This window comes from Carassius carassius, chromosome 49, assembly GCF_963082965.1.
Source record: "Carassius carassius chromosome 49, fCarCar2.1, whole genome shotgun sequence".
Taxonomy (NCBI): domain Eukaryota; kingdom Metazoa; phylum Chordata; class Actinopteri; order Cypriniformes; family Cyprinidae; genus Carassius; species Carassius carassius.
The window spans coordinates 22,327,502-22,346,513 of record NC_081803.1 but is presented as its reverse complement, the minus strand read 5'-3'; the positions used below and the strand labels follow the sequence as shown (position 1 = coordinate 22,346,513).

The 19,012-nt window shown below is 36.2% G+C and overlaps 1 protein-coding gene across 2 annotated transcripts in view; it reads right to left on the bottom strand.

Annotated features, from left to right (window-relative positions):
* Nucleotides 1–19,012, bottom strand: part of LOC132132561 (band 4.1-like protein 4) — a 45,959-nt gene that overhangs the window by 23,211 nt on the left and 3,736 nt on the right. For both annotated transcript variants that reach the window (XM_059544983.1, XM_059544984.1), the window contains exons 2-4: nt 6,427–6,531; nt 1,645–1,696; nt 68–146 (exon numbers count right to left, since the gene is read on the bottom strand). In XM_059544983.1, the coding sequence (XP_059400966.1) occupies nt 68–146; nt 1,645–1,696; nt 6,427–6,531 (236 nt within the window). The remainder of the gene's footprint in view (nt 1–67; nt 147–1,644; nt 1,697–6,426; nt 6,532–19,012) is intronic.

Genomic DNA, 19,012 nt, shown 5'->3' with positions numbered 1-19,012 from the left:
CTGAATATATGCACTTCTAATATCAATATAGTGCTGATTTATTCTCACGATACACAGAAACACACACCTTGTAATTTCTTCTTTCAGTTTACAGGGATCTTCAGCGTAAAATTTCACCCCAAAGTAGAGTGTGAACGGAGGTCCAGCTGGAAAGAAGAAAACAAGCCATTAACTCAAATACACAGTGATATAGCGTCTAGAAAAACTGTAGAAATACATATAGGGAATGAATTTACTGGTAACATTAACCCTAAACAGTGCTAAACAGATGCAATGCAATGACACTTTCTGCATCAAGTGATTTATCTGTCTTTTATTAAAGCGAAAATACAATAAAACAATACAACACAGCCAATCACAGAAGATATCTGATGTTTAAGGTTGAGCTTTTGGACCAGTAAGATTGTGTTGTGGGCGTGGCTACACAGCATGAAGCCTGGTTAGGACTAAAATAAAATTATAACATAAATAAATAAACTGAAATTTAAAAATACACAAATACAATAACATTATGAAAATAAATAAAATTAGGATTAAAAAAAGGTTGATGAAATGGAATTGTAAAAATAAAATTAAATGATAAAAAAGTATTACATGATATGTCAAATGAAATGATGAAATAAAAGAAATTACATGAAAATATAAAATATATGAATAAATACATTAATTAAAATTATAAAATGAATAAATAAATATGTAAAAGAAAAATTATAAAATAAATAAAATGTCATTATAAAATAAATAAATTAATACACAAGATAAACTTCTAAAATAAATAAATAAAAGGACATTCTAAAAAATTTTTTTTTTTTATAAAATGAAAGTTACAAATATATAAAGAAAAATTTAATTGGTTGCACTGCTCAGTAACTTGCAAATGTCTTAAAAAAGGAATGTGATAAGATTGTGGATTGTAATCCTGACCTAATAAATATATTTTTTCCATATCGCAGTAGTATGTCATTCTTCTTTGTAAAGAAAAGTTGCATGTTCACAATTATTTCCAAACAAGCCTGGTTCGGACAGACTACCAGTGTTACACAGATTACATGCACTTATAATGAATTAATCAAAGCAAAAACAAGAATTATAGGTAATTTTACGCAGTTGCACAAAACATAACACAACATAGCATTATGCTCTACGTCTAATAAAACTGACCAACTGACAAAGTGACCAATTTACCTTCCTGCTAAACTATCACACCTGGTCAAGTTTATTTTGGATACATTTTAAACAATAGTTTTAGAAATATAGCCAGGTTGTAGCGAGCAATATTTAATGCATTCATTTCCCAGAGGACTGAATTACTGAATTAAATAAATGTGTTGTAAATTCTGCCCTACATTCACATCAGTAGATATGCAAAACCTCAGCTTGCTGTGCAACTAAACACACAAACATAATTGTATTCATTACTACTTATTGAGATGGGATTAAACGCATAATTACTTTCAAATTATCATCTGAAATGATGTGAGTTTTATCAGGAGAATCATTACGGCTCCTTCTGTGCCGATCCATATTCAATCTCCACTGAAGATAGAGGACCATCATTAGGTCAATGTTTCATCCCATGATGCATTAAACACTGTCTCTGAAGATTTCTGAGGAGCGTTTAAACAAAAACCAGTGCATACTTACTTGTTATCAAATCTTTATGCTCAGCGAGTGTTTTTGAGGGATCGAGCCAATACTGTAATTATAAGAGAGGAGATGTGATCAGATCAAAACATCATAAACAAAAAAAACATTCCTCAGACTTTAAATCGAACACCGCATTTGTGCTGCTTTTGGTGGACCTAAAAACAGACTAAAATTAAGAGCTAATATGATTTTTTTCAATTTCTGAAGAGATTGCCTGTGCTAAACTCACCCTTGTGATTCTCCGCGGCAACTCGTCAAAATAAAAGTTTGGTTTAACTTGAAGAATTTGTGATGGTAATATATTACTATTGTACAGTAGAGGCCAAAGCAAAAGTAAGCATAGGGTGTATGGCCTCAACTAGAATATAGGTCTTACTACTATTAAGTTAATTATTAAGTAATGTTTTGTTTTTAAGTAATGATCACCCAAATTTTCTTCCATGTTTTAATTTTAACAGTAAAAATCTGTTTTGCAGCACTTTGTTCACCCCCCAAAAATGAAAAGGTCTGTTTAATTTTTATTTATTTAAAAGATAAAAATAAAACAGATTATAAAACAGCCCTAAAAGATGTTGTCTACTGCCGGCCCAGCGCCACTGCCCAGGATGGCCGCCGGTCCAGAGTCATGGCACAAGATGGTCGCTTGTCCAGCGCCTCTGCACAAGATGACATCCACAGTTGACCCTCCAGAGTCGAGTCAGGTTCCCGTTGGCCCTCCAGAGTCGAGTCAGGTTCCCGTTGGCCCTCAAGAGTTGAGTCAGGTTCCCGTTGACCCTCCAGAGTCGAGTCAGGTTCTCGTTGACCCTCCAGAGTCGAGTCAGGTTCTCGTTGGCCCTCCAGAGTTGAGTCAGGTACCCGTTGGCCCTCCAGAGTCAAGTCAGGTTCCCGTTGGCCCTCCAGAGTTGAGTCAGGTACCCGTTGACCCTCCAGAGTCGAGTCAGGTTCTCGTTGGCCCTCCAGAGTCGAGTCAGGTTCTCGTTGACCCTCCAGAGTCGAGTCAGGTTCCCGTTGACCCTCCAGAGTCGAGTCAGGTTCCCGTTGGCCCTGCAGAGTCGAGTCAGGTTCCCGTTGGCCCTCCAGAGTAGAGTCAGGTTCCCGTTGGCCCTCCAGAGTCGAGTCAGGTTCCCGTTGGCCCTCCAGAGTCAAGTCAGATTCCCGTTGACCCTCCAGAGTCAGGTCAAGTCACCGTTGACCCTCCAGAGTCAAGTCAGGTTCCCGTTGACCCTCCAGAGTCGAGTCAGGTTCCCGTTGGCCCTCCAGAGTCGAGTCAGGTTCCCGTTGACCCTCCAGAGTCGAGTCAGGTTCCCGTTGGCCCTCCAGAGTCGAGTCAGGTTCCCGTTGACCCTCCAGAGTAGAGTCAGGTTCCCGTTGGCCCTCCAGAGTCGAGTCAGGTTACCGTTGGCCCTCCAGAGTCGAGTCAGGTTCCCGTTGACCCTCCAGAGTCAAGTCAGGTTCCCGTTGACCCTCCAGAGTCGAGTCAGGTTCTAGCTGACCCTCCTGAGTCGAGTCAGGTTCTAGATGACCCTCCAGAGTCAGGTTAGGTCACCGTTGACACTCCAGAGTCGAGTCAGGTTCCCGTTGGCCCTCCAGAGTAGAGTCAGGTTCCCGTTGGCCCTCCAGAGTCAAATCAGGTTCCCGTTGGCCCTCCAGAGTCAAGTCAGGTTCCCGTTGACCCTCCAGAGTCAGGTCAAGTCACCGTTGACCCTCCAGAGTCAAGTCAGGTTCCCGTTGACCCTCCAGAGTCGAGTCAGGTTCCCGTTGGCCCTCCAGAGTCGAGTCAGGTTCCCGTTGACCCTCCAGAGTCGAGTCAGGTTACCGTTGGCCCTCCAGAGTCGAGTCAGGTTCCCGTTGACCCTCCAGAGTCGAGTCAGGTTCTAGCTGACCCTCCTGAGTCGAGTCAGGTTCTAGATGACCCTCCAGAGTCAGGATAGGTCACCGTTGACAGTCCAGAGTCAGGTCAAGTCACCGTTGACAGTCCAAAGTCAGGTCAAGTCACCGGTGACACTCCAGAGTCAAGTCAAATCACCGGTGATCTTCATGAGCAGAGTCAAGTCACCATTGAACTTCATGAACAAATGCAAGTCACCATTGATCTTCATGAGCAGAGTCAAGTCATCATTGATCTTCCTGAATCCATTGCGGAGCTACCAGAGCCTCCCTACGTCTCTGCTGAACTACCAGAGCCTCTCCACGTCCTTGCTGAACTACCAGAGCCTCTCCACGTCCTTGCTGAACTACCAGAGCCTCTCCACGTCCTTGCTGAACTACCAGAGCCTCTCCACGACCTTGCTGAACTACCAGAGCCTCTCCACGTCCATGCTGAACTACCAGAGCCTCTCCACGTCCCTGCTGAACTACCAGAGCCTCTCCTAGTCTCTGCGGAACTACCAGAGCCTCTTCACGTCCTTGCTGAACTACCAGAGCCTCTCCACGTCCTTGCTGAACTACCAGAGCCTCTCCACGTCCCTGCTGAACTACCAGAGCCTCTCCACGTCCTTGCTGAACTACAAGAGCCTCTCCACGTCCTTGCTGAACTACCAGAGCCTCTCCACGTCCTTGCTGAACTACCAGAGCCTCTCCACGTCCCTGCTGAACTACCAGAGCCTCTCCACGTCCCTGCTGAACTACCAGAGCCTCTCCTAGTCTCTGCGGAACTACCAGAGCCTCTCCACGTCCTTGCTGAACTACCAGAGCCTCTCCACGTCCCTGCTGAACTACCAGAGCCTCCCTACGTCTCTGCTGAACTACCAGAGCCTCTCCACGTCCTTGCTGAACTACCAGAGCCTCTCCACGTCCCTGCTGAACTACCAGAGCCTCCCTACGTCCCTGCGGAACTACCAGAGCCTCTCCACGTCCCTGCGGAACTACCAGAGCCTCTCCACGTCCCTGCGGAACTACCAGAGCCTCTCCACGTCCCTGCGGAACTACCAGAGCCTCTCCACGTCCCTGCTGAACTACTAGAGCCTCTCCACGTCCCTGCTGAACTACCAGATCCTCTCCTAGTCTCTGTGGAACTTCCAGAGCCTCGTCACGTCTCAGCCAAACTCTCTGAGCATTCGACTGATCCTGTCATGGCCACGGAGGCCACCCTTAACTTGTTCATGTTCTCTGTTTCAGACTTGCCTAACCAGACTTGCTTTCCTGTGTCATCGATCCCACTGTGGTGGTCTTCTGCACTGCCCTGGTGGGCTTCTGTCTCGACTTGTGTTTTGTTGTTGTTTTGTTTCTGTTTTTTGCTCTTCTCTCTGTTTCCCTCTGGACCCGGCCCTCCGTCCCTCCCCCTAATCCTCCGCTGGTCCACCTCCCTCCTGGGCTCCTTGTTTTTGTTTTTCTCTCTTTTTCCCTCTATGGACCTGGCCCTCCGTCCCTCCCCCTGATCATCCGCTGGTCCACCTCCCTCCTGGGCTCCTTGTTTTTGTTTTTCTCTCTGTTTCCCTCTAGGGACCTGGCCCTCCGTCCCTCCCCCTGATCATCCGCTGGTCCACCTCACTCCTGGTCTCTGTGTTCCTTGGTCTCTTCTTGTGTTCAGGTGGAGCATCTGGTAGCTGCTCCGTGGAGGAGGGGGTAATGTCACGCTGTCTGGTCTCTGTTTCCATGAGTCTCCACTAGTTGTCTCACTTCCCCATAGGCACCTAATTGCATTCATGTTAATTGCACTCAGGTGTCATCACTTGATAGTCATTACCCTGCCTATATTTACCGGTCTTTTTCTGTTTGTCTTCATGGAGTCCTTTCTTTCCGTCACCCAGTTTCCTCGTCTTCCGAGTTTCCAGTTCCTATTCCTGTTTCTGTTCCTTTCCCTGTTTGTTTGTTTGTTTGGACGAATTTTTGGTTTTGACCCTCTGCTTGTTGGATTCTGTATTTGGATTATCCATTAAAACCCACACTGCGTTTGGATCTCTCGTCTCCTGTGTTTCCCTGGGTTCCCGAACGTAACAGAAGCAGCTTCAATTTCTGCCCAGAAATGAAAATAACTAGTTCAAAACAAGACTCATCCAATGGATGTGGACAGATGTTTTATTTTAAATGTATAACATCATGTCAAAAATGTCTCCACCGAAGGAATTCTCTGTGCCTTACAATTAGATGAACCATCTATGAGTCAGGAGTGCATGAACACCACACCCACACCCACACAGCAGAAAAAAAGCATGCTTCTGAGTAAATTACACCTGGTTTGAGGAGGGATTTTTATCTTCTGTCTCTTTTTACTGTAATAACCGTTCATAGAGGTGACAGATTTGTGTAAATGTAAGTTAAAGCGTGCCTTTCGCCCAGTGCATGCTCAGCAATAAATCCAGGCTCGTGGGACAGGGCCCGAAATGCATTGTGGGAAACACTTCTGTCTTAGGTCTAGCTAATGAGGTAATGACTGTTGTGTTCTTTCACAATGCTGCACATTGACTAACACAAAATTTGGCCCCTGGGTAAAACTAACCATCCTTAACCTCAGACGTGACCCTTAGGACCTTACGAAAGTTAATGCCTTAGCAAACTTCCTCAAAGGAATAGTTCACCCAAAAATGAACTCGTCCTCACGTCATTCCAAAGATGTTAGATTTTTTTAAAATCTGAAAACAAACAATCAATGGTTCCCATTGGCTTCCATTATATGGACAGAAATTACAAAGGGGAACCAAAACGTTCTTTAAAATATGTGGAAAAAAAAGTTTTACAGGTTTGGAATGAGATGAGGGCGAGTAAATGATGCCAGAATCTTAATTTTTGGGGTGATCTTTTTCTTTAAGAGCTGATTTAATAAAATCTCAGAGAACTCACCGTTTGATGACTGTGGTCGCAATAGCGAAGCCCAAAATATTCGGTTTCAGCGAGGTTTACGTGACTGAAGACATAGTCCAGCACAACAGAACCTTTGGTTGATTTCTGTGGAGGAAGGTGAAATATGCATAAGAAATATCATCATAACTAAACTGTTTTCAGATTGCAAAACAACATTAAAGGAATAGTACACTCAAAAATGTACATTTGCTGAAAATATACCAACAATCTTGGCAATTAAGATGTCAATGAGTTTGTTTCTTCATCAAATTTGGAGAAATGCAGCATTTCATCAGTGTCTCATCAATGGATGCTCTGAAGTGAATGGGTGCCGTCAGAATGAGAGTCTGATAAAAACATCACAATAATCCACAGCACTCCAGTCCATCAGTTATCATCTGGAGAAGACAAAAGCTGAAACAAATCCAGCATTAAGATGTTTCTAACTCAAATTCATAGAGTCTATAATCCATAATAACACTTCCTCCAGTGAAAAAGTGTTCTGGTCTGAATCAGGAGAGAAATCTGCACAGATCAAGCACTTGTTTCTTACAAACACACATCTTTTGTCTTCTCCAGATGTTCACTGATGGACTGGAGTGCTGTGGATTATTATGATGTTTTTATCAGACTCTCATTCTGACGGCACCCATTCACTGCAGAGCATCCATTGATGAGACACTGATGCAATGCTACATTTCTCCAAATCTGATGAAGAAACAAACTCTTCTACATCTTGGATGGCCTGAGGGTGAACACATTCTCAACTGTAGTGCGTCTCTCCTGACAGTGAGAGGAGGGTTTGTGGCTTTGTTCTGATTTAATACAGTGTTTGACAGGTTACTTTCAACCAGAAACCACACCTATGATAAATGACCCATGCACACACCAGTCACAACATGAAAACAAACCGCTAATGCCAATAAAGCCAAGAATGACTAAGTAAATAGAGGTAAAAAGAGTAAAACTCAATGACTAATCCGTCTGATGATCTTTTTCTTGTTTTTGAATATTGTTCTTAATGTCCTACAGTTGTTTGATATTTCAGCCTAGACATGCTGAAGTGATTATCACTCACAAACACAGCCGTGATGTCAACTGACACTAAAGAAACACGTGTACACACTGACTATGAGCTATTGACTTGACTTTTCTGTGAGAAGGCTCTTCTGCTCACCAAGGCTGCATTTATTTGATACAGTAAAACAGATAAATGTGAAATATTTTTATGATTTTAAACAGCTGTTTTCTATGTTAATATGTTGTAAAATGTAATTTATTTTTGTGATTTTCAGCATCATTCCTCCAGTCTTCAGTGTCACATGATCTTCAGAAATCAGAATAATATGATGATTTGCTGCTCAAGAAACATTTCTGATTATTATCAGTGTTGAACACAGTTGTGCTGCTCAATATTTTTGTGATGCATTTTTTTTTTCAGGATTCACAGATGAATAGAAAGTTCAAAAGAAAAGCATTTATTTGAATAGAAATCTTTTGTAGCATTATAAACGTCTTTACTGTCACTTTTGACAGATTTATTTTTATAAAGATACTTATGCATTTTCTAGAGCAGCAAATAAGCTTGTTTATGATTTCTGAAGATCATGTGACACTGAAGACTGGAGGAATGATGCTGAAAATACAGCGGAGCATCACAGAAATAAATTACACTTTAACACAGATTCACACAGAAAACAGCTGATTTAAATTGTAATAATATTTCACATCATTACTGTTCTTACTGGATTTTTCATTAAATAAATGAACAGAAGAGCCTTGTTTAAAAACAAAACAAAAAAACAGCATGGCATGAACATCTTCGTGCTAGTAAATTCATGCAACAAGTACGTTACCACCAATAAAATCTTAACTGTGGTCATAAATCTTCAGTGTTTATGTGACATCTCTGCTGATAGTTGTGCAACAGCAGCTCAGACGTATGACACACGGAGAGTAAGAGGAAACCTGCTGGAGCTTCTGCCCGCTGGGAGTGTGTGTGTGTGTGTGTGTGTGTGTGTTTGCTGTAAGAACCCACCCACACAGAAAACACACAAAGGGACGTATGTCATGATCGCTCCCGTTACACGCTGCAGGGTGAAACACAATGAACTTCAGGTCTGAAACACTATACAGCTACAGCAGCAAACCTACAGGATTGAGTAATCACACACAAGATCTCTTCATCTAGACAGAAATACAATTAAACGGAGAGCAAGTGGAGAGCTTTCTCCTAAAAACACCCCAGTAATCTCACACGCATCTCAAAAATGTCTCCGATTTTCCAGATCCAAAAGATCTCAATATAATCTCAAACATTTCTCATCAAATTAGCTGAGCTGCTCAACATTCATTTAATAACTCTTCACAACTATTGACTCATTTGGTTGATTTTGTTAAAAACATCCGAGACAAAATTGATACTTCAATGAAACATGATTGAATCACAATTTGATCAATCACATTCTCTTTAGAGAGATAAATTCAATGTAACTGTCCAAATTTACTTTGAAATAATTTTGAAATTGTTAGTATATTGAAATGAATTCAGCTGATTTAAACTGAAATTGAATTTTCTTGTAAAACATGATGCATGAATATAATCTTTTTTATTTATAATCACTGCATTCAATGTGGTACAAGAGCAAAATTAAAGCCAAGCAATGCATTTTATATCCAAACAAAACTGAACATTTGTGGAGAAAAATGTTCATTTAAATAAATAAACAAATAAAATCAATAAATAAGACGCATTAAAAAAATTTAAAGCCAAAATTAAAGATTTTATTTAGCGGAAAACTGAAAATAATGTTTATTTCATAATCAATTAATGAATCACATTTATTTCATAATCAACACCCAAATAAAAACAGAGTAAAAATATTTAAATTGCACATAAGGCAATTTTATATCACATTTTTACTGATATAGCTTATGTTTCTCCTCCATTTGTTGTTCAAATATACACTTTAAAACAGTGGTTGTAATAAAAACATTTTTCACGGCAGATTTATTCAAACATTCATTAAATAATGGAGTTAACAGAAATAACTCAATAAGCCAGAAATGAGCTAAATCTAAGCAACAACATTCACTTTGAACAGAACTACAGGAATAAACCTAACAGTTTGCAAAACTGCATGATTTGTCAACCATGGTGAACTCAGGTTTATTAAGGACATTCTTCTATAAATAGTTTTTTACTGTGGACACTGAGTGCTCACAGGTGATGTATGTATGTTTAAGACGCTCAGGTTCACCCGATGGCGAAATATCCATCAAAGCTGAACACGCAGAGGATCACAGGTACGGTCTTACCAGGGAAAAACCCTCTGATGTGAGCGTCGTAATTCAAGTCCCAAAAGCCCAGCGGGAGGAGAACTGAACACCACACACCGCAAACACAAGCATCCTCCTGAAACATGCCCTCTGCATTCCTGCCGTATCTCTCTTCCTGATAAGACTTCAGCGCGGATCAGGCTGGGAATGTTCAAACAACAGGGAAGAGTGAAATGAATAGATAGGGAATGGGTTTCCTTGTGCAGAGAAATGCACCTACTGTAGATCAAAACGAAACACTAGCCAAGCAAAGCTTTCCTGCGTCTGGACTGAAACTTAATGCCCACGTCTGTTTATTTCCATCAGATAGAAATGCTGATAAGAAAGCCACAGCAGATTAGTGTTCAAATGCAGTATCAAGTGTACACTAATAACAGCTTTATTTTGAGGGACAAGAGAAAAAAACTACAATTTTACAGCATTTTTTGAAAAACTGTTAAAGCCTGTTAAAGAAAAACTGTTTTAAGTGCAATGCATTTTAAATCCAAGTACAAAGAGAAATCATATATATATATATATATTCCAAAATTGTGAATAGTGGTGTATATACGAAAGATTTATAACAAAAGATGATCACATATTATTATAAAATTAAACAGTACATAATGCATACTGAAAAATTGGATTAATTAATATTGTAGCATGGCCTTCTGAACACAACCTTTGTTAAGAATTGCAGACTGAGTCTAGAGAAAATTTGTGGAGAGTTTCTATTTCAAACTCATTAGAAAGAAAGAATATTTTATCTTTTCATGACAGTTTGTTAATAATCGCAGACTGGGAGGTGAATAAAACAAGCACAGGCACAGATCTAATGAATAAAGATTGATCTTTCAGACAGTCAATCAGACAGATGAACTAATGAGACAGAGATTTGTTTAGTGAAAGCAGAATCGTGTTTCTGATAACTAATCAAATAAAGGATGCACAACATGTTCACACACTTTTGCTCTTTTACTAACACTCTCCTATCATCCAGCTTTGCTTAATTATACAAAGAAGAACATCCAGTCATTTAAAGTGCTCTGAATGCAATCACACTATCAGACACCAAGTCAATAAACCAATCAGAAAATGTGCTTAATTGCCTTGAAAGAAGCTGGTAATGCTCCTAAAACGTGATTGGGGGGTGGGGGGTGGGGGTATGACCCGGATGTGCTCTCGACAGGTTTCCTCAGATCCCTGTGAGATTCTGGAGGTTTCATAATGAGGAGATTCTTTGAAACAATTAACTCGCTTTAACATGCCCTGCTGTTCCCATAGCAACGGGGTCACTGTTAACGAGGCCTGACCATCTGCTGACCGCTTGTGTGTGTGTGTGTGTGTGTGTGTGTCTCCATCAGCAGATGCTCCTTCACTCCCCCAGAGACCTGAACGAGACTAAACGGGTGAATCTGACGAAAACTGTCAGGAACACGACCAGGTCACATTTCACCCCAAACTCAAAGAGAAAGAAAGAAGAAATTATGCTTTGCACAAAAAAAAAAATTATTGAAAAATGTATAAAGAAAATGATTGGAAAATGCATAAAGAAAATGATTGAAAAATGCATAGAAAAAATAATTGGAAAATGCATAAAAAAGATTGGAAAATGCATAAAGAAAATGATTGGAAAAGGCATAAAGAAAATGATTGAAAAAGGCATAACGAAAATGATTGGAAAATGCATAAAGAAAAGATTGAAAAATGCATAAAGAAAATGATTGGTAAATGCATAAAGAAAATGACTGAAAAATGCATAAAGAAATTAATTGGAAAATGCATATAGAAAATGATTGAAAAATGCATAAAGAAAATGATTGAAAAATGCATATAGAAAATGATTGAAAAATGCATAAAGAAAATAATTGGAAAATGCATAAAGAAAATGATTGAAAAATGCATAGAAAAAATAATTGGAAAATGCATAAAAAAGATTGGAAAATGCATAAAGAAAATGATTGGAAAAGGCATAAAGAAAATGATTGAAAAAGGCATAAAGAAAATGATTGAAAAATGCATAAAGAAAATGATTGGAAAATGCATAAAGAAAAGATTGAAAAATGCATAAAGAAAATGATTGGTAAATGCATAAAGAAAATGACTGAAAAATGCATAAAGAAATTAATTGGAAAATGCATATAGAAAATGATTGAAAAATGCATAAAGAAAATGATTGAAAAATGCATAAAGAAAATGATTGAAAAATGCATAAAGAAAATGGTTGAAAAATGCATAAAGAAAATGATTGAAAAATGCATAAAGAAAATGGTTGAAAAATGCATAAAGAAAATGGTTGAAAAATGCATAAAGAAAATGGTTGAAAAATGCATAAAGAAAATGATTGAAAAATGCATATAGAAAATGATTGGAAAATGCATAAAGAAAATAATTGGAAAATGCATAAAGAAAATGATTGAAAAATGCATAGAAAAAATAATTGGAAAATGCATAAAAAAGATTGGAAAATGCATAAAGAAAATGATTGGAAAAGGCATAAAGAAAATGATTGAAAAAGGCATAAAGAAAATGATTGAAAAATGCATAAAGAAAATGATTGGAAAATGCATAAAGAAAAGATTGAAAAATGCATAAAGAAAATGATTGGTAAATGCATAAAGAAAATGACTGAAAAATGCATAAAGAAATTAATTGGAAAATGCATATAGAAAATGATTGAAAAATGCATAAAGAAAATGATTGAAAAATGCATAAAGAAAATGATTGAAAAATGCATAAAGAAAATGATTGAAAAATGCATAAAGAAAATGATTGAAAAATGCATAAAGAAAATGATTGAAAAATGCATAAAGAAAATGGTTGAAAAATGCATAAAGAAAATGGTTGAAAAATGCATAAAGAAAATGGTTGAAAAATGCATAAAGAAAATGGTTGAAAAATGCATAAAGAAAATGATTGAAAAATGCATAAAGAAAATGATTGGAAAATGCATAAAGAAAATGGTTGAAAAATTCATAAAGAAAATGATTGGAAAATGCATAAAGAAAATGGTTGAAAAATGCATAAAGCAAATGATTGGAAAATGCATAAAGAAAATGATTGAAAAATGCATAAAGAAAATGGTTGAAAAATGCATAAAGAAAATGATTGGAAAATGCATAAAGAAAATGATTGAAAAATGCATAAAGAAAATGATTGAAAAATGCATAAAGAAAATAACTGGAAAATGCATAAAGAAAATAACTGGAAAATGCATAAAGAAAATGATTGGAAAATGTATAAAGAAAATAATTGGAAAATGCATAAAGAAAATGGTTGAAAAAGGCATAAAGAAAATGATTGAAAAATGCATAAAGAAAATGATTGGAAAATGCATAAAGAAAAGATTGAAAAATGCATAAAGAAAATGATTGGTAAATGCATAAAGAAAATGACTGAAAAATGCATAAAGAAATTAATTGGAAAATGCATATAGAAAATGATTGAAAAATGCATAAAGAAAATGATTGAAAAATGCATAAAGAAAATGATTGAAAAATGCATAAAGAAAATGATTGAAAAATGCATAAAGAAAATGATTGAAAAATGCATAAAGAAAATGGTTGAAAAATGCATAAAGAAAATGGTTGAAAAATGCATAAAGAAAATGGTTGAAAAATGCATAAAGAAAATGATTGAAAAATGCATATAGAAAATGATTGAAAAATGCATAAAGAAAATAATTGGAAAATGCATAAAGAAAATGATTGAAAAATGCATAGAAAAAATAATTGGAAAATGCATAAAAAAGATTGGAAAATGCATAAAGAAAATGATTGGAAAAGGCATAAAGAAAATGATTGAAAAAGGCATAAAGAAAATGATTGAAAAATGCATAAAGAAAATGATTGGTAAATGCATAAAGAAAATGATTGGAAAATGCATAAAGAAAATGGTTGAAAAATGCATAAAGCAAATGATTGGAAATGCATAAAGAAAATGATTGAAAAATGCATAAAGAAAATGGTTGAAAAATGCATAAAGAAAATGATTGGAAAATGCATAAAGAAAATGATTGAAAAATGCATAAAGAAAATGATTGAAAAATGCATAAAGAAAATAACTGGAAAATGCATAAAGAAAATAATTGGAAAATGCATAAAGAAAATGATTGGAAAATGTATAAAGAAAATAATTGGAAAATGCATAAAGAAAATGGTTGAAAAATGCATAAAGAAAATGACCTGAAAATGCATAAAGAAAAAGATTGAAAAATGCATAAAGAAAATGATTGAAAAATGCATAAAGAAAATGATTGGAAAATGCATAAAGAAAATGACCTGAAAATGCATAAAGAAAAAGATTGAAAAATGCATAAAGAAAATGATTGAAAAATGCATAAAGAAAATGATTGGAAAATGCATAAAGAAAATGATTGGAAAATGCATAAAGAAAATGATTGAAAAATATATATTTTTTCATGTCAATTAGACAAAATAAATTCATATAGAAAGAATCTTGAGAAATCTGAAAATCTTGGAAATCTGTGAAAAAAAGAATTCTTCTAACTCCAGAGAAAGACATGATGTTTTGCATAAACAAGCCATTTTCATGACAATTAACCACACTGAGCCCTAAATTCTTTGAAATAATAATCTTAAGAAAATGTGTGAAGAAAGAACCTTGAGAAAATTATTGGGCAAAAGAATCTTGAGAAAATTCTTTGTGTAAGAATCTATGAAAAAAAAAATCTTGAGTAAATTCTTTAAGAAATATTTATTTTCTAACTCACGAGAAAGAAAGTAATTATATTTTGCATAAAGAAAATGTATCCTTTTTTTTATGACAAACACATTTTCTTAACTCTGAAAAGAATGTTGATAAAAATGATTTGAGAAAAAATCATGAGAATTTTTTAAAGAAAAGACATTCTCTTAAACTCTAATGAAAGAAATAAGTTATATTTTGTAAAAATGAAGCTTTTTCATGTCAATTAAACAGATCAAGCCCCAAAATTCTCAGAAAAATAATCTTGAGAAAATAGTTTGAGGAAAAATCTTGAGAAAAATGTGGAGAAAGATTGTTGATTCTTTAAGAAAGAACGTGGAGAAAATTCTTTGAAAGAGTATTTCTCTTCAAACTCAAGACAAAGAATTACATTATTTTTGAAAATTATGTATTTTCATGAAAATTAAACACATTAGCCTCAAAATTCTTAATGCAAGTAATGTGTGAAAAATAATAATAATAATTGTACAAGCACAATACATTATGGTAATATTTGTTGTACTTAATAGTTGTACCTTTATTGTATGATGAAATTAATTATAATAAAAATGTCCTGAAAACATCCTAAGAATGACAAAGCACTTAAAAAAAAAACCTTAAAAGGCTATTTAAATTTTTTATTCTTTTGATTTCACTTAGACAGTGAAAGCTCTGCTTTGAGAAGTCACAGTAGAAACAAAGGTAGAGAGCGCTGTGGGAGCTGAGCATGTTTTAATGACTAATCACAACAGAAAAGCCACTTCTCTTCTGGTTTCTGCTGGAAACGGTCCAGATGTCTCAAACCCCCTCTGCGCTGGTGGCACAGACCCTCCTGTTTCCATAGTTACTCAAAAATAAAAGACAAAGATGCGACACATGGAGCAGTGGAGATTTACAACAGCACTGAGGAGCACGCTTGACAAGTCTTGAGTCACGGTGCATTGTTAACCAGCAATATTACAAGCGGCTAACATTCTTCTGTGAATGCAAACAATAGGTTAAAAATGCAGGATGCTCTTGGAAAGGCTTTACAAGGCAATCAGAAGAACAGTATATTCTACAGATTGATCAACAAATTGGTATTTACATGCAACTCCAACTACACTGTGGCATTGGAATGGTGCATGTCCAAAAACATGCTATTTCAATGCAATCATGTTCAAAAAACATGAACACAAGGGAAAAAAAGCAAATGTCTGTGTACTGCAATACATCCCACCCACCATGATTGGAAGAAACACTTGCAATCAAAAGGCAAAGGAAATTACAGACAAATAAACACAGCGAACACTGATAAAATGTGCTTTGAGCTCCTAACCAAACACATTAACCAAAGCTGAAAGAGGAAGCCAAACATGAAACGTGAATATATAAATGCACACTAAATTACTTGGGGAAGAAAAAAACCAACAGGAAAGCAAAATAACATCTCTGACACACAATTCACAATTCTGATATTATAACTCACAATTGTGCTTTACATCTCTTAATTCTGAGAAAAAAAGTCATAATTCTGAGTTTATGTTATATATATGATTTATTATATATATATATTTTTTTTCTGACATATTACCCCAATAGAAGATCTAATATAATTAGAACTTAAATACACCACACTGTAGAAAAAGTAAATAAAGATGTTTGGAGTATGTTTTACAAGAAAACACCACATCAGTCAATTATTTGTGAATTTCACTAGCAATTTTGGGTTGAAAATAGTTTCAAAGTAAATCCTATGCTGGTTTTTTAGTTAGTTCTTTAATAAGAGATTTCCCAGCTACTGGATTTGAGTTTATGATTCAGTCTACAGATCAAGAAGCTGAATATTCCATGTTTCTCTGGGAACTAAAACCCAGAAAACCACGTCTCTCTGGAGCTCTGCGCTTTGGAGGAGTTTGTGCACGGCAGACAAATTTAAAATTAGACTCCAGCATCAGTAATAATTCATATGCATGAGGCTTGTTGAAATACCTAGCTTGATGACGGATGAGCGTTTCTGAAAGCCTTTGTTGAACACTTGCTGTCGACATCGGAATGAACTTCCCAAGTCATTATAAACGACAGAAGCCTGGAACAAAACTAAACTCTGATGCAGCTAGTTTTTCAGCCTGACACGGTTCAGAATAGCTCTGGAGTGACTCTTAAAGGTTTAAATAAAGCATAAAAGAACAACAAACTGGCTTGATTATTTTTGATCAGTCTTTTATAATTCAAAGCGATTCTCAAACAAATTTTTGATGTAAATTTGATGAGAACCTCAATAAGCTCAATCAACTGAATAATTTGCATTCTGATTGCCAACGGTGGTTCATTTAAGAACTGTTTCTGCCGTCTGCACATGCTGAAGGAATGTGTCTGTAGAAAAACAAAGCAATCAGTGTTGATTCTGCGTTTGACAGGAGAGATTACGACCCTCAGTGTGACTGAAGAAAGTCGCTGATGCAGAGATTATTCTCATGTTCTTTTCTCGCTCCTTCAAATCTCTGTTAAATCCTCTGACCTCATCTGAAACAAAAACACTGCTGACACCAAGTCCGCTGATGGATTTTGCATGTCTGCACCATTTTGTGACAACATCGGCAGAATTCTGTGGGATTTAAGTGGATTTATATATGTTAAGATGTGCAAATTGTAAGTTCTACTGTTACTGTACTAGTAGCTGAAATCACAAATCAAAGATATTCAGAATTTGATTGCAATCAACTGTAGCTCAATCAGTTGCAACACCAAGTCCATGAGTTCGATTCCCAGACAATGCATGACTTGATCAAATGTTTACTTTAAATGCAGTGCACGTCGTTTGGATAAAAGCATCTGCCAAATGCCAAAACATAAATTGTGAATTTCCATTCCAGTTCTGTTGAACTTTAATTCCAGAAAGTAATTCACAGCCATGGTAACTTTTCTGCCAACAGACTGTAAAATTATAGCATATTATACACTGTACTTTTGGTTTTCAACTGATGAAAATGGGTACAATTCAACAATTTGGACATCAAGTCACAGTGGAATTCCTGTATATTTGGATTCGAAATATAGGGCCTTAATATTTCTTGAGGTACATGCATGCAAAATAAGAATAGTTTTTTTTTTTTTAAAGTGCTATTTTCTATTTGCATATATATATATATATATATATATATATATATATATATATATATATATGTGTGTGTGAACAAAAGAGTACATTCCTAAGGGTAAAGAATGATGGCTTAAATTCTTAAGAGCAATATTTAGGCGTTTAAGTGTGTCTCAAATAACACCTTAATAATAACAATTGTTTTTAATTACAGGTTTCAGATAATTAGCTGTGAGGTGAGGTTTCTCGGAGGAATGTTGTATGACAGGCTGACTGGAAGCAATGGACTATGAATATTGTATATCTATCCAGCACACTTGTATTCACTAATAAAATCGTATCATAGGTATTAGCTTGGGTTTGTTTTGAATGTTTACTATGGTGTTGTTGGCATGATATTCTTGATATAAGTATTCAAGGTGTTCATATCTTCTTAATATTAGCCACCACTGTCATCAAATTAAATAAAAAATATCATATCATTTTAATCTAATTTTACAGTTGGTTGGCAGAAAGTTATATTCTGAGCGAATTCCTTTCTTGAATGAGATGTTGGCAGAGCCAGTTAAACATCTCTGGGCTGACAGGGGCTTCGGAGTTCAGGTTTGGAGTCTGTCTGTGCCTGTCTCTGAAAAAAACCATACACCGCTACATCACACACACACACACACACACACGCACGCACACACACAGAGAGAGAGAGAAACATGTAACCCCCACCCCCCCATAAACACCAATATCTAAATGATGACATAGAGTTCTATGTTTCATAATAAAGCAATACGCTAAATACACATTGACCTTCAAAAGATTTCGGTTTCAAATAAATGCTGCTCCTTTGAATGTTCCATTTATCAAAGAATCCTCAAAAATTAAAAATGCATCACATTTTTCACAAAAATATTGTGCAGCACAACTGTTTTCAACATTGATAATAATCAGAAATGTTTCTCGAGCAGCAAATCATCATATTATAGTAATTTCTGAAGATCATGTGACACTGAAGACTGGAGGAATGATGCTGAAAATACAGATGTGCATCACAGAAATAAATTACAGTTTAACAGAGATTCACAAAGAAAACAGTTATTCTTAATTGTAGTAATATTTCACAATATTACAGTTTTTACTGTATTTTTGATCAAATAGATGCAGCCTTGATGAGTAGAAGAGACTTCTTACAAAAATATTTAAAACCCCTTAGACTAACCCATACCTTAAAAAGAAAACTTCATGCACTTTTAAAATAAATAAATATATACTTATTTCATGCATTAATTGTTTTACCATTGGGAAAGCTAATGCACAAAAATGCACATCATATGAGCTGCGAACGCGGTTTATTCTAGTCTACGGTTTATTATTTTTGATAGGACATTTTCATTACAAGATGAGCGCCAGATAATGGGCTTAAATGGTCACACGGTACAACAAAACGGTCAATTATTGAATTCTGTCCTCTTCTCTACTGTATAATTAACT